Source organism: Filicampus tigris, chromosome 1 (genome assembly GCF_054856515.1).
Source record: "Filicampus tigris isolate MCC_2025a chromosome 1, RoL_Ftig_1.0, whole genome shotgun sequence".
In the NCBI taxonomy this organism is placed as follows: domain Eukaryota; kingdom Metazoa; phylum Chordata; class Actinopteri; order Syngnathiformes; family Syngnathidae; genus Filicampus; species Filicampus tigris.
The window spans coordinates 8640330-8656565 of NC_141217.1; the positions used below are offsets into that span (position 1 = coordinate 8640330).

The following is a 16236-nucleotide window of genomic DNA, read 5'->3' on the forward strand; positions in this document are numbered from 1 at the left end:
GCATAGAATAGCAGGAACTTTATAACTTTTAAACTTGAAGTGTGTTAATCAATAAACTACATTCCCCAAATACCTTGTAAATATGACCATGTGCTGAAAGAAGTATTTGGGCACTTTGTCCTTCATATAGATTGCTAATTGATATATGTAAACCGTAACTGGAAATAACATTTTCTTCCCCCTCTTTGGCTCGTCAGCAGCCTGAAAAGGTACCTGGAATCAACTTGCACTAGAAATTTTAGTTGCACTCAGTTTTTCACAATGAACATGAACAAACTTGCACACATGTCAAATACACTCATATACCGTATGCACAGATGAATAGATTACAGAGTGAAAGGGCTACGCATACAGTACTGACACACCTCAAAATGGCTCAAAGTTAAAACAGGCATACATGCATGTTTTAATCTTCTAAGTCTTATGAACTTTTTCGTGTGAAAAAAGGACTTCACCTCACCTCAATGCTCTTTTGTACAAAAAGTAGCATTTTGCATTTGCTAGCCATTGTGTCTAGGTTGTTACACCTGATGCAAGTCCGTGATGTGCAAGTCAATACCCCATGCTACATTTATAGCATTTAGCCTGCTTGCGAGTACATAGTATTTTGAATGTACTCGCAAATACGTTTGGACTTATTTGTAGGCTAAATGCTACAAACGTGGCGGCACGGTAGTCGACTGGTTAGCACGTCCGTCTCGCAGTTCAGAGGTCGTGGGGTCGATCCCAGCTCCGGCCTCCCTGTGTGGAGTTTGCATGTTCTACCCGTGCCTGCGTGGGTTTTCTCCGGGAGCTACGGTTTTCTCCCACATTCCAAAAACATGCATGGTAAGTTGATAAAACACTCTAAATTGCCCCTAGGTGTGGTTGTGAGTGCAGATGTTTGTTTGTCTGTGTGTGCCCTGCGATTGGCTGGCAACCAATTCGGGGTGTCCCCCGCTGACTGCCCGAAGACTGCTGGGATAGGCTCCAGCATGCCCGCGACCCTTGTGTGGATACGCGGTATAGATAATGTATGGATGGATGCTTACAAACGTAGCATTTTTTGACTTGCATGTGCGAGTAAAAAAAAAAGTGTTAACACTGACAAGTCAGATCATGTAAATCGCAATACAGGTTCATAAAAGATCAGTGTCGATGGAAATTTGCCATGCATGTTGACAGACTATATCCTCTTTGACGTACAAATGAGTATTTGTCACACATCACTTCAGGTCATTTGAGGTGAAAGAACCAGGTTTTTACTCCGGAATTTCTCATGCACAGATCCTTGTAATATAAGATACTGTTGTCAAGTCAAGTCAAATTTATTTATATAGCCATCAATCACAGAAACGTCTCAAAGGGCTTCACATACGCACAGTTGACAGATATTAATGACATCCCCTGATCTTAACCCCAACAAGGGCAAGGAAAAACTAAAAAAAAAAAACAACTGAACTCAGTCAAATCCTTTCAGATTGCACTATATCTGGCATCAATTGATAGAAATAAAATAAACAGTGCAAATGCAACCATGCAAAAGCCCTGTGGCAACAAACCATGCTTGTGGCAAAGAAAACCGTTCCACATCCAGTCCATGAAATAAAAGTCACGGTCTTAATCACTCCGAAAGAAATGACAAAATCCAGAACCAGCGGCATAGTTAGCACTTTCCGATTTTATTATTAATAGCAGACATTAAAAAAAGTCATTACGTTTACTTTTGTGACTGAAGTCCAATATACATGTGATTTTCATTCTTTTGTATTTTGTCTATTCACATGCAAGCAAAGTTTGGATTATTGGCTCTGTGAGTGACTCAGAATTTTATAAATACGTTTGATTTGGCACAACACAATATAACTCCATTTGTCCAAAACATACATGACACAACGCTGGTTTGTATTGTTTTCACAGTTTAAGTTTGTTTGAGTTGATCTAATGCTGCTCCCTAGTGGTTAAGTATAACTCCACCACTACTTCTCCCTTGGCCCAACTTGGTTTGCACAACAAAAAATATCGTTCATCTAATGGCCTTAGAATCGCATTTGTGTCATTTTCCACACCACTTATCCTGTACAGGGTCACGGGGAGGTGCTGGATCCTATCCGAGCTGACTATGGGCGAAAGGCGGACTACACCCTGAACTGGTCGCCAGCCAGTCGCAGGGCACACGCACAGACACAGTCACTGAGTGGGAACCGATCCCACGCTGCCCGCACACAACTCAGTACCACTACACCACCGGCTACCCTCAAATATATTAATCACAAAAACAAAAGTGCGACTGTGATCTCAAAAACAGATTATTATTATTATTATTATTATTATTATTATTATCATCCATCCATTCATTATCTATACCGCTTATCCTCACAAGGGTCGTTATTATTATTATTATTTTTATTATTATTAAATCAACTTTCAATCGTATGTGAATGTCTCTTGGTGTAGTGATACATTTTCCTCAAATTTGTATGTGGGTAGCGTGGGCCCAGTTCCCATTCACTGACGGTGTGAAGAGTGAATGGTTGTCTGTCTCTACTCTCTACAATATGTACTCTTGCGACTGACCGGCAACCAGTCCAGGGTGAAGTCCGCCTTTCCCCCTAGTAGGGATAGGCTCCAGCTCACCCGTGACCCTGAAAAGAATAAGCAGTATAGAAAATGGTGGATGGATATCTTTTGTTATCATTACAGTCAAAAAGCCTATAAATAATTACTTAGATAATGTATCTTAACACAATAATTGTATAAATAATGTATGGCCTTTTCAGATATATGGATAAATTCTGCATTACAATGTCTTAAAACCTATACTAAATATGTACAAGTATATACAGCTTATATACTAAAGAGGGCAGTGGTACCATTGTTTTTGATCAAAAGAAAAAAAAACATTTGACTACCGGTAATTAAGTCATTTGGAATTCTGACATTTGGTTGCAGTTTAGTAATTTCACTCAGTCAGGCAGCAAATGATTAGGACAATGGATTGCTGACTTTTATTCAACATCAACAACAAAGTCTGGCAATAAAGAGGAGCGGAAGATTGCAGCTGCTGCAGAATAATGCCAGGGGAGTCTGGAGTGGCCTGAAGACCATCTCAGGCCACAGATAACCCAACACCCGGACTGGGAGGGACCTGCAGTGGGCAAATGAGCTGAACCTCTTTTTCAATAGGTTCGATCAGATGCCTGCCCCCACTCAGTCTCTCCTGCTGCAGCCTCCACCTACTCCTCCTGCTGGGTGTGTCACCCCCTCCCCCCTTTTCTCCACAGTCTCCAGCTCCCAGCTACACCAGAGAGCCACCACTCCCTCCTGCCCAGCCTTGGCCTTCACAACATCTCAGGTGAAGAACCAGCTGAAGAAGATGAAGGCGAGGAAGGCAGCGGGTCCAAAAAAAATGCTGCGCGGACCAGCTGTGTGGAATTGTCCAGCACATGTTCAACCTGAGCCTGAAGCTGGGCAGAGTCCCGCAGCTGTGGAAAACATCCTGCCTGGTCCCGGTGCCAAAGACCCCCCACCCGAAGGAGCTCAACAGCTTCAGACCAGTGGCGCTGACGTCTCACCTGATGAAGACCCTGGAGAGACTGGTCCTCGTCCACCTGCGCCCCCTGGTGAGCTCCTCAATGGACCCACTCCAGTTCACATACCAGCCTGGCATCAGCGTGGATGATGCCATCATCTACCTCCTCCACACTTCACTCTCCCACCTGGAGAAGGCGGGGAGCACTGTGAGGATCATGTTCTTTGATTTCTCCAGTGCTTTCAACACCATCCAGCCCACCCTATTGGGAGACAAGCTGGAGCGGGCGGGGGTGGCCCACCACCTCACCACATGGATCCAGGACTACCTCACAAACCGGCCACAGTATGTGAGGACACAGGACTGTGTGTCTGACGTGCTCCTCTGTAGCATGGGGGCCCCGCAGGGAACTGCCTTGGCTCCCTTCCTGTTCACCCTCTACACCTCGGACTTCAACTATAGCACCCGTACCTGTCACCTGCAGAAGTTCTCTGACGACTCTGCGATTGTCGCCCTCATCACAGGCGTAGATGATCCGGAGTACAGAGATCTTACTCAGGGTTTTGTGGACTGGTGCCAGCAGAACCGCGTCCTGAACAATGCGGCGAAATCCAAAGAAATGGTGGTGGATTTCTGTAGGCGCCATCACTCTGCACCTGCACCAGTGAATATCCGGGGAACAGATGTTGAGAGAGTCTCAACTTAAAAGTACCTGGGTGTTCATCTGAACAATAAACTGGACTGGAGCGACAACACAGACGCCCTCTATAGGAGTCATAGCAGACTCTTCCTACTCAAGAGACTGAGGTCCTTTGGGGTTCAGGGGACACTCCTCAGGAACTTTTATGACTCTGTGGTTGCATCGGTCATTCCGCCGTTCCTTCTTGCCTGCTGCTGTCAGACTCTTTAACAACAACATTGTGTAGTCTCTACAAACTGGCGGACATGAGTGCAATTGTGCAGTCCTGCACCTGAGCTTATATCGTGCAATAATCAACATTCCCCACTACTGTTAGTCTAGTTTTATTTTTATCCAATGCTGTTCCTTACATTTCACTGCAGCACTGCAGCACTGTCACTTACTTAGAGTATTTTTCCTCTGTACTATGTACAGGAGGTCCGCTGATAGTGTAGTGGTACACACGCCTGAGTTGTGTGCGGGCAGCGTGGGATCGATTCCCGCTCAGTGACAGTGTCTATGTGTGCCCTGCGACTGGCTGGCGACCAGTTCGGGGTGTAGTCTGCCTTCGCCCATTGACGGCTGGGATAGGCTCCAGCAACTCCCCGCGACCCTATATAGGATAAGCGGTTTGGAAGATGACATGACATGACTATGTACAGGCTAAAATGAGTGTTCCTCATACTTTTTATGTAGATGTATGTTCGTGTGTATATACATGTGTATATACACAGGTTACTGAGTATATTTACATAGGTTTGATCCTGAATGTTTGCCGTTAATGTTATACATTAATGGCTACATTATGCTGCCGTCTCTGTGTGACCTATATCTTTGCTACTGTAACAATGAAAATTTCCCCACTGTGGGATCAATAAAGGCCTTCTTATCTTCTTATCTTATCTTAACATTGAAAGATAGATTTTTAAATACTAATATGCTCACATTTGTTTGATTCTTTATTTGTACGGTATTTATTTTAACAGCAAAAACAACATCATGTTCTTGTTTGGCCTATGCCACAGTGCTACCTAGACCATCGCATCTAAAAATACCTTACAGCAAAGGTAATACATTTAACAGTTCAACATCATATTTGTCAGAGCTGGACATTTTACTAAAAATTGAGCGTCCATTATTCGTCATCCGTCTGCAGCGTGGGTACCCTTCTGTCCGTCATTTGATTTTTTTCAGGAGAGAAAAAAATAGTACCTGTCTATAGGTCGGTCCGGCTCTAATTTTAAACTGCCGTCCATCGGCAAGTCCGACTAAAATTTTACTAGCGGGACGTCATTTGTCAGCAGCCTGTACACCCAGCTGTCATTTGTCAGTGCGTCATTTTTTCAAGCCCGACCGAACTGTAATTGTCCGTCCCATCAATCGGTCTGTCAGTTAGTCCTGCAGCAGTCCATCAGTCAGTCCATCAGCCCCCCCCCCCCCCCCCCCCAAAAAAAAACCACATAAAAATAACAGGCATCCATCAGTGACGAACTGAGAGGTGATGATTACTCTGACCGAAGAAAATCTACTTCCGTCAGTGCTTAGCCCATAATTTTTTAAAAGTGTCCCGTCATTCATCAATCGTCAGCAAAACGGGCGTCCGTCAGTGAGGGACTAACGGACTGGACCGTCAGTCTGACGGAATGCCCACCTCTGACTATACGGAGCAAGGTATGGCAGAATACATAATTTACAAATGCAATACACCACAACTTCCAAAGAGGAATTTTCTGGAGTGTCAACTCCTCCAACCTTCTACTGGTTTCTTGTGTCTAAAATTTGCTTACAACTCATAGAATAACAATCACACAGGCATAGTTAGTTCATCAACATTTAGCTTCTGGCAAGAATGTTCAAGGGATTATTCAAAATGAAACGCAAGGTTGGTGCTGATGCGTCTCCCTATATGGCTGTCTGACTGGGGTTGCCCGGGTCAAAAGTCATGATCTCCATGTGAATGAGACCTGAGAAGATGAAGAAAAAAAATAGCAAAACAAATAAGCCTCAGTACTGAAGAAGTCTCGTGCACCGTTAAAAGACTTCTTAAACAGTACTTACTCTTCCACTCCCCAATGGCGAGCTCCAGGCTCTCAAAGGAGTCGTCATAAGGCTGCGAGTCGGGCTCGCACTCCGGGTCATGGTATTCCACTAAGAAGGGATGCGAGAGTCCCTGTGTGGCTGTCAGCCTTGTCTCCGGATCCAGCATCAACATGCCTTCCAGTAGCAACACAGCTGCAGGCAGCAAGATGTAAGAAAGCTCTAAAATGATCGACTATTTACTATGTCAACATTAGTGATTTATTCATTCACAGTTGACTGAGTGCACCAATATGTATGATACTTATGATGTAATACCGCCTAATAACTGAAACTATATGAAATGTTAAACTAAAGGTTGGATCTTCAAAAAGTCTCGTATTTAGTAATAAAATACTTTTTTCCTCTGCAAAACTCTCACTCAAAAGTAGTGGATTAAACTAAAAAAGTATGTCCGCATGAAAACTTGGGTTGCCAAACTGTAAGACATTTTGAGCCAAAGACAATCATTTCCAGGTTCGAGCACAATATTAACACTACAATGGAGGAAATTTAAAAAATCTAAATAATAATCATTAGACCAGACTGATAGGGACTTAGTCACACTTGAATATAAAGTTAACAGAATAAAATTCCATCGATCCATCCATCCATCCATCCATGCATCCATCGCTTGTCCTCATTAGAGTCACTGGTGAGCTGGATCCTATCCTAGCTTTAGTGGGGTACACACACGACTTAATTCGGTTGAATAACGCAACTACCATCAAGAAGAAACAGAAACTAAATATCCAATTGTCTCACAGAGGGAGATAATACTGAAGTTTTCCTATCCACACACATTGGGGGAAAAAAAGTCACCTTGTCAGAGTTTTTCCAAAAAGCTGCTTTCCATTGACCTGATAAAGTTTGCATGTGAACAGAAAGTCAAACTTCATAAAATATATTATTTTTCCATATTTGTCCATAGTTTGGAGTTAAAGGAGATCAACCCACCATTTTCCTCCATGGACGGAAACACCTCTTTGAAGTTTTTCTTCTTTTGGGCAGGGAGACCTTGAACGTATGACTGAGCCTGGAAAAAAATTGCTCACATCTCATTATTTCAAGTTCTTGGTATATAAAATGTCCACTAACATGTGCCAGATATGAACTCCGGCATGCAGACCATATATAAAACCCACATCTTTACTCTGCATCTTCTGCACCAAGGTGGAGTCAGGTGTTCCAGTCAGGCGGAGGATCTTTTTCAGTTGATCAATACCCGAGCAAGCTGGTCAAAGAAATCTCAACTTGCTGTAAGCATAAATACATATACCGAAAGGTACATAGCAGCAGAATTAAATTAAAATGCATTTAAGACTCATTTTCACAGCATAACTGTATTGTATTTGAAATCTATAGCAACTGCTTGTAATAGCTGCACCACCATGCTTAGTCGAGGCCGTTGTTCTAAAGTAGATATGAAAAGTTTACACATCAATGTTCGGATGCCAGTTTCTGTCATATAGAACATGATGCCAAGATAAATAAATCCCACGCCTTTTTCACAATTAATGTGACCTAGAACCAGTATAAGCCCATGAAAAAATATTTTCAAATGCGTTGCTGTGTCTAACTTGGCATGTGGCTGTGTTCAGAATGAACCAATCAGCACAGCTGGGCATTCCGTTTATGTGACGGATCGGTCTGTCTATCCATCAATGACGGACGCCTGTTTTGCTGACGAATGTCGGGAAATGCTTTAAAATAGACGGACTAAGTATTGTTGGAAGACCATGTATTTAATCTGTCTTTCGTCTGTACTGTAGTCTGTCGTTAGTCTAGTCTTTTCGTGGTGAAGCTTCGATGGCCGCAGCGAGCGCGTCGAGGAACAACAGTGAGTGAGTTTTTGTTTCTAGGGGGACAGATTTGAGTGAAGGACCAGGCTGTGAACAGGCTTCCATGGAGCAATGAGTCACTTTTTCTGTTCCAATATCGGCCAGTGGTGGAATGGAAGCCCGTATATCGCGCATTTCACAACAGCTAGAGCTGTAACAAACCACTTTACGTATTACGATTCGATGAAACTAAGGTTGAACTTTTTGGCCATGATCGCAAAAGAAATGTTTGGTGCAAGCAGCATCATGCTTTGGGTTTGTTTTTTTCAGAAGGAACTCGGGCCTTAGTCCAAGTGGAGGGAGTTAAAAACAGTGCATCCCCAAATTTGTGAACTGATCTGAGAAAGCTGCGCTCAGGAGATATCTTCGCAGTCTGATAGACTTGGAGAGATATTGCAAAGTGCAAAGAATCTTGGGAAAATATAGACTCAACAAGAAGTGCCACATTAACATACCGAACAAGACTGAGTTTTATAATTTAAACCAAAGGTGCTTCAACAAAATATTAAATTGTGGATGTGCATATTTACGCAACCCGGTTAAGGTACTTTTTTGTCCCCTTAAAATATATTTTTTATTAGATTATCTTTTTATTATATTATACGTCGTATTGACAGTGAAAACAATTTTGACGTACCGTAATGTATCTTTTGCTGCCAATACTGGCGCCCTCCTGCGGCCATTCTAATATCGGAAAGTACTGTAAATTGAATACAAGGCTGACATGCTTACAATACTTTGAAAAAAAGTGGCATCAAACATCCCTACTTTTTATATCCACTGTATATCAAATCCATTTACTCTTTTACTGTATGTCACAAGAGACCCAAGGTGTTTAGGGTAAAATTACAAATTGGCACAAGAGTGTATGTTAATTTATGGTTTTGAAATAGATAATCAGAGCCTCCATGTTTAAGGATACTGTCGTGTCCAGGAAAGAGAACCTGGCCAGTGATCATCTCGGCCAGGATGCAGGCAGCTGACCAGACATCCACTGTGACAAGTGGAGACAAATATTTTTCTCCACTGAAATTGAAAGTGATCTATTTGAGAAATATTTGTTTCAAAAGCCTACCTGTCTGACTGTAGTGCATCCAGTTGAATATGATCTCTGGAGCTCGGTACCAGCGGGTCACCACATATCCAGTCATCTCAGTCTCTGTCTGCCTCGCAAGGCCAAAGTCCAATATCTGGTGAGATGAAAGAAAACATTTACCATGAAGGGCTTTAAAAAAACTGAACAAAAACATTGTGAATCATGTTGTAGGCTGTTCAGTTTTTATTCGTTTTACTCAAGTGTACCTTTAGCTCACAGTTCTCGTTCACAGCCAGGTTACCGGGCTTTAGGTCCTAGAAACAGAATCACAGTAACAAAAACAATAGCAAAGCACACAATATATGTTAAAGAAAAATCTTTTGCTGACATTTGAAGTCACTCTCTGGTCCACAAAGTTCAAACTAGTATAGTAAACTAGTATATCAGTATAGCCTCATGGCCCTCATCACTGAGTAAATATATCTACCACTAAACGTTATATAAACAGCTTCATCTTGTTTTATTTATCCCTAAGAAATATACATGATGTTTTAGCCTTATAGGGAAGACACACTGATTAGAGTTCTAGATTTTAGCGGTATACAGCATTAACCAGCAAATGTGCCACACAATGTATATGAGCATATTTTCCATACTAACCCGGTGGATGATGCCTGCAGAATGAATGTACTGAGAGAGGGAAACACAAAGGAAAGAAAATGATATTAAACCATTGTTTTTTTTTCCCTTTATATCCATTTTAACCCAAGGATGAGCATGTGTGTCAAATGTCCATCTTTGTAAGGCATATTTCTTTTATACTTCAAAATCATTCATGTTTTCATGATATTATTTTAAAAATATGTAGCCATTTTGTGTAGTTTAGTTAAGTTCAGGAAATACTATTACTAGAAAAATACTACTGGTAAAATTGGTAATTTTCCAGCCACTTTTGATCACAACAAGATAAGCACAAGGTACTAAATAAAAATACAATCACATTGGTGCAATCGAATAGGTTTGAGAATAGGCAGCTTTTCTGGAAAGGAGAGGAAATTCTGGCTTTGATATACTGTATATGACCCATTATTTCACAAGGGGGTGACCTGACTTGATCCTGAGATGGTGGTACAACACAGCGCTGATGCTTTTACTTGAGCATAATTTTTCTACTTCCTATTTTTTGTATTAAATGCTCAAAGTCAAGTTTAGTCTATTTGGAACTTATTGGTGGCGGCACAGTTGTCGACCGGTTAGCATGTCCGTCTCACAGTGCAGGGGTCGTGGGTTTGAATCCTGTGTGCAGTTTGCATATTCTCCCCATACCTGAGTGGGTTTTCTCCGGGTACTCCCATTTCCCCCCACATTTCCGGTTGATTGAACACTCTAAATTGTCCCTAGGTGTGATTGTGAGTGTGAATGTTTGTTTGTCTGTGTGTGCCCTGCGATTGGACGGCAACCAATTCAGGGTGTACCCCGCCTATTGCCCAAAGTCAGCTGGGATAGGCTCCAGCACCCCCGCGACCCTTGTGAGGAAAAACAGTATAGATAATGGATGGATGCATGGACGTTCCATGCACCTTTACTAGTTTAAAGACGGTATTCTGATTAATATTGCATTTGTGGAATATGAGTTAAGCAGCAAAACCCACCCCTTTTTAGCCATCTCAGGGGGCTGCCATTTTGTCACTTCTGTCGACTGAAAATGACATCACAGTTGCTCAGGGCTCAGGTAATGACCAATCACGGCTCACCTGTTTTCTGAAGCTAAGCCATGATTGATTGTTACCTGAACCGTGAGCCACGGTAATGTTATTTTCTGTTGAAAACAAGTGGCAAAATGGCCGCCCACTGAGATGGATGAAAATGGGTGGATTTTATTGCTTAACTCACATTTCACAAACACAATATCAATCAGAATGTGGCGTTTCGACTACTGGGGCTGCATAGAACAAATGAACATAAAGAAAAATGTCGACTGACTTCTACTTTAAAATGAATATAATAGCTGAAATTAGCATATTTACTATTCAAATACATGGACAAGAAAAGATGAGAGGCATTGAGTGCTGTAGAAAAAAGTACTGTAGTACTGCAGAAAAAAAACACACCTTAAACCTATTTTGTGCCTGAGAAGCACACACTTACCTTAAGTCCTCTTAGAAGCTGGTAGAACAGGTATGTGATAATGCGATCAGTTAATCTTCGCTTCTTCATGATGTGGCCCAGATCCTGTGCTACAAAGGGCATCACCATATAACTAGATGTTTGTAAAAAGAAAAGAAAAATCAGCGATGAAAACAACTATAGTTGATAAGCAACAGAACTTTAGGCGGCCAAAACAAACATGCATACACTTGCTCCTAACAATCATGCTTGAACCTCCCATACATCTATGCACACACTCTCAAAGGGTCTCGACAAGCTGCAACAACTATCAGAAGAATGTGGTTGCTCACTCACTCACAAGGTTTGGAATTTCTCCACAGAGGAATCAGGTGTGAATACGTCGAGGAGGCATATCACCTTTGGCGGCAAGCGTGGCGAAAGAAGGACAGCTGCTTAGATATTAAGCACATCTTCATACACACATTCATTAAACACTAATATAAATCACAGCATACACACACAACAAAACCATCTTAATTTGCTTTACACTTTCAGTTCTTATTCAAATCCAACTATCCATCCATTTTCTACACCAACTTATCCTGTTCAAGGATGTGGGGAGCTGATGTTAGGCGGGCTACACCATGGGACTGGTTGCCCGTCAACCACAGGACACTTGTAGGGACAGATGACCATTCACATCCGCATTGGCACTGTCACTAAGACGAAACTGAACCTACACCGTTTGCACCAAAATCCGGCGAGTGTACCACTACGTCATGAGTGACTTATATACAATATATATATATATACATTATACTGTAACACGCATGTCCAATTTTGTAATTTTATTTTAACGTAAATGGGATGTCTGTAATGCAGAAAATTTTCAAAATAAAAAAAATGGACATATGTGTTTTTGACATGGCAGCGACAATATATTTAATGCAATATAAGAAACCGCAATAAATGATTAAAAATGAAATAACATTTTAGATGAATTGTACTGCTTTCACACTGAGTTGGAATCAGTATCTACTGTTTCAGAAGGAAGCCTGCTATTTTGTCTGCGGTTGGGGGCAGTGGTCTGCTGCAGCAATCACAGGTTCCTGGCATGAACATTCAGCTGCAGAAAGTGTAAACTCTAGATGCAGTCAGTGTTGTATGGACGTTATATATTGGTGGGGTCACGACAAAGCACAGGCTTGGTGGTGGTTGGTGTTGAAACAAACCGAGCAATACATAAGTGCAGTCTCACTGTGCACATGGATGGAATTTTCTTTCTTTTGGTATTTTCCTAGAGCGCAGTCTGAAATGGGCGCCTCTGCTGTTGTGGGAGTGAACACAGCAAACTTGATTCCTGGCCAAACGAAGCGGCTCCCCTCATCCCTTTCAACTGAAACGCAGGTGAGACGCATAGTCTACATGGCGGAAGCATAATAGACAGGAGATAGTCAAAGTATGTTTATAAGGAACTGCAAGAAGATCTCCTCTTGCGGATGGCTTAATGTAAAGTTGGCCGCTGTGAAGTGGATACTTGGAGAACGCCTTCCGCCCTTGATCGTGTGTCTATGTGTGACCGATAGAGCTCTATGTGTTGTTCAAACGGTTCCTGTTTCATGCTCAACGAGCACGCAGAGTTCTTTTTTTTTTTTTTCATTTTTTGGGATATTCGCTCAATGACGATTGAAGTCATGCTCAAATCACGTTTTTGTTTTTCATTTGAAAACAATGACGCCCAAGGACAATTCCGAAGCAATCTCCTCTCGTTTTTAGCCTCCTTCCCGGATTAGCCGGAAAACTGTATACAGGAGAGCCTGTCGTCATAAGCAGAAATACCGCATGGAACGTGCGGGTTCTAACAACAAACAGCACTCCCATCTTGGCCTCAAGCTCGGATGAGATTATAGGCTTTTGTTGAATGGTCAACAAAGTTTGTTTGTCATCAAAATTGAATTTGCTTGAATGAAACAGATGAGGAAAATTGCAGTTTTTATGGATGCATCGAAACCTCAATCTCATCATTCAGCCTTGAGGGCTGTTCTTGTACTCAGGAATACACAGTTAATTCAATAAATGACTGAACTAAAAAAAACTAATAAGGGTAAACATACATTTTCATGCTCAATGTGGCGAAGCAGCCTGAGTTCCCGATAAGCCCGTTTGGCGTGGATGAGGGACTGAAAAGGACGATACAGCTTTTTAATGGCCACCTTCTCCTTGGTCCTCTGGTCGATGGCAGAGCTACCACAAACACATTACAGACAAGAGACTCTCACAACCATTACACTTTTCTCAACTTCATCTGATGAGAACTGTCATTGGCAAGATATGTCACATCAGTTACGCAGGATGCAGTTATATCCACGAGCAATCATATCCACTCACTCTCACACCAATGGACAATTTGTGTGTTCAATTAAAAGCAATTTTTAGAACAGTGTGGCTCACGTATTGACCACTTGACCGCTGGACAGTCACCACAAAATCACATACATTTGGTGTAAAAAAGAGTTATATCTAACATATATCCAAGATTTCTAGGTTTTGCAACACAATGAAATCTCGAGATACAAATGATTAGTTAATGAAATTATGTTTTAGGCAGGCACAACATGGGAATGATAAAAGTATATGGAGAATTAAAACTGAAGATTGAATGGTTGATAAACTTATCAGTGCAGTTGCACTGACAAACTGTTTTGTGTCCATTTCTGCTATTTGAGAAAGCGAGAAAAGAAGAAGTGTTATATGTTTCCGTCCGCAAAGTTGCATAGAATTTGCTGAACTGAAGTGTGTAATTCAGCACTTGATATAAAAATCTTGAATGGTTATATTTTTGATTATACAGTATATTTTTGAATGATCCAAAATGGCATAAATGAGTAACGTCTCCTTCTGCACAATACTCAGGACACTTCATTAGGTACACTTGCATTGTGGCTACTTTATTGAGCTGCATGAAAGGGGCAAAATATTAGAAATCAGGCAAAGAATCAAGCAGTGCAGTTGTACTATGGAGTAAACATATTGTTAAATGAATATGAATAAAGTACATTACTGTATATTGTGCAGGTGTGCCTAGTGTAGTAGCTGATAAGTGCAGTATTGAGGGAATAATGCAAGTTTGTAGGCCAGTGGTTTATCATTAGATATATGGTATCCCTGTGGGCTAAGTGCTTCAGTGCTGGTGGAAGAGATTCTTGCATATCAGTGGACCTGCACTGACTTGCTGGCTTGCCTGAGGCGCACAATAGCGCATCTGTTTGTAGAAGGCTGATAGCTGCGGGTGCAACAGTCCAGTGAGTGGAATGCACACTTCAAGCATATGCAGACTCTGCATTGACAAGACTCTGGGTTAAAGAGGCTTTAATAATGTCCGTTGTCCATTAATAAACTGGATGATCAATTGACATGTCTTTTTTGAGGCGGGAGGTGTTTGTGATGCTAGAGGACGAAAAATGTCATGTTGAATCTACTTGAATGATATGAGTACATCCCTCTCATAGTCTGCATCCATTAAAGTTTATTCTTCCTTCTTAAAGTCAGCAACATGATAAGCCTTGTCAGGTGCTAATTTACATGAATCATTGGTATATGCGTTTAAATTGAATAAAGTAGATAATGCCAAAGTAAATGTAGAAACTACTGAGATATGGATGATGTGCACTCACGTCTCCTGGTTCAACTCACCAAACTGTCCCGTAGGCACCAGAGCCAACTGCCCGCAGGGCCGTGTATCTTTTTGGGACTTCCCACGTCGTCCTCTGGATCTCCACTCTCTGGAAGCCTGGTCGAACTGGAGAGTCACTCAGTGGAGAGTCCATGGCTCAAATGTCCACTCCCAATAGTCAGGTTAGTACACAGTGTGTGAAAGTAACCAGACAGGTGAGAGAGTAGTAAAGGTTGGAGGGGCGAGGCCACGCCTCTCTGCTCAAACTAATCATGCCCTCTAGTGACACATAAAGCTTCTCTTTCTTGTTCTTCTGAAAATTTGATTGTAAAAAATAAACGTGTGCTGCATATTCAGAGGGAAAACAAAGAATAACAACAGCAGTATTGACAATTCTGAACTCATCTCATCCATCCATCAGACTCAATCAACTGTACAAAAGTGTCAGAAGTTACAAAAAAGTACATGGCCCTGAAACATAGGAAGACCAATCTTTGTCAATGTGTTTGAAATGGCAGAATGTCCTCCAAAAATGGATGTTATTTTTGAATTAATAGCCACCGCTTAGGAAATGCTGATTCCGAGAGTGATCAGGACTTACATGAAAGCAACAAGATCCAATGAACAAGATGTTCCAGGAGACCTGCCCCACCAGTGCCATCCCCTTACAAGTCATTTCCAGAGTCATGACCATCGCTTCCACCACCACTTGTGTCCTCTAGTCGGGCACATGTATCCAAGGTAAAATAATAATTTTTAAAAAAGAAGACTATTCTGTCACAAAAGAAGAGAAATACAGATTTGCATTTTTTTCCTTGGATTTTTTTTTCCTAGTCAATCTCGTCCGCCATCGTCACGCCCGCTGTCACCTCCAGTGCCAGCTCATGACCAATTTCCAGAGTCTATCTGGGATAGACAATCACACACACTCCCATTCACATCTGCTGACAGTTTTGCTTCATTGAACATACAATTGATGTCTCTGGAATGTGTGAAGAAGCCGGAGGACCTGGATAAAACCCACAAAAGCACAAGGAGACCATGTGAACTCCACATAGAAGCCGAGATGAGAGACAGGCATGCCATTCTCCCATCCCCATGCTGTTCTTATATTAAAGCGTGAGCACTATTTATAAGTGAGACTTTGTGGAAAAACCACAAGCCAACCTTAGACCACTTGAAAAAACAAATATGCATCCTATTGTGTGGCAGTTTTGTAATCTATCAAATTGCTAAAAATGAGTATTGACTTTTTAATCAATAGGGCACACCTACTGAGTTGTACACACAAGGAAGCAAACACGACATAAA

General features: G+C 41.7%; 1 protein-coding gene across 3 annotated transcripts; it reads right to left on the reverse strand.

The window, feature by feature from the left end:
- Window positions 1-5651: 5651 nt before the first annotated feature.
- LOC147152674 (mitogen-activated protein kinase 12) lies at window positions 5652-15107 on the reverse strand. Of its 3 annotated transcripts, none has more exons than XM_086050608.1 (12): window positions 14946-15107; window positions 13367-13496; window positions 11611-11669; window positions 11292-11403; window positions 9804-9833; window positions 9410-9457; window positions 9183-9297; window positions 9026-9101; window positions 7412-7487; window positions 7224-7302; window positions 6249-6422; window positions 5652-6154 (listed from the first exon to the last, which is right to left on the reverse strand). In XM_086050608.1, exons 1-12 carry the CDS (start codon window positions 15077-15079, stop codon window positions 6093-6095), a joined length of 1095 nt encoding a protein of 364 aa, XP_085906734.1. In that variant the 5' UTR covers window positions 15080-15107; the 3' UTR covers window positions 5652-6092. The 3 variants fall into 3 exon arrangements, with proteins under 3 accessions (XP_085906734.1, XP_085906749.1, XP_085906742.1); XM_086050623.1 differs by lacking the exon at window positions 5652-6154 and adding an exon at window positions 7089-7126 and having other exon boundaries at window positions 6256-6422; XM_086050616.1 differs by lacking the exon at window positions 5652-6154 and having other exon boundaries at window positions 6271-7126.
- Between the last annotated feature and the right edge of the window lie 1129 nt (window positions 15108-16236).

What these genes read in the sequence shown, in the direction of transcription:
- LOC147152674 (XM_086050608.1), bottom strand. Translation starts at nt 15,079, where the DNA reads ATGGACTCTCCACTGAGTGACTCTCCAGTTCGACCAGGCTTCCAGAGA. An exon ending in GCCACATTGAGCATGAAAAT is followed by an intron (nt 11,670 to 13,366) that starts GTATGTTTACCC and finishes TTGCCGCCAAAG; the next exon opens with GTGATATGCCTCCTCGACGT. An exon ending in GTGGAGAAATTCCAAACCTT is followed by an intron (nt 11,404 to 11,610) that starts GTGAGTGAGTGA and finishes ACAAACATCTAG; the next exon opens with TTATATGGTGATGCCCTTTG.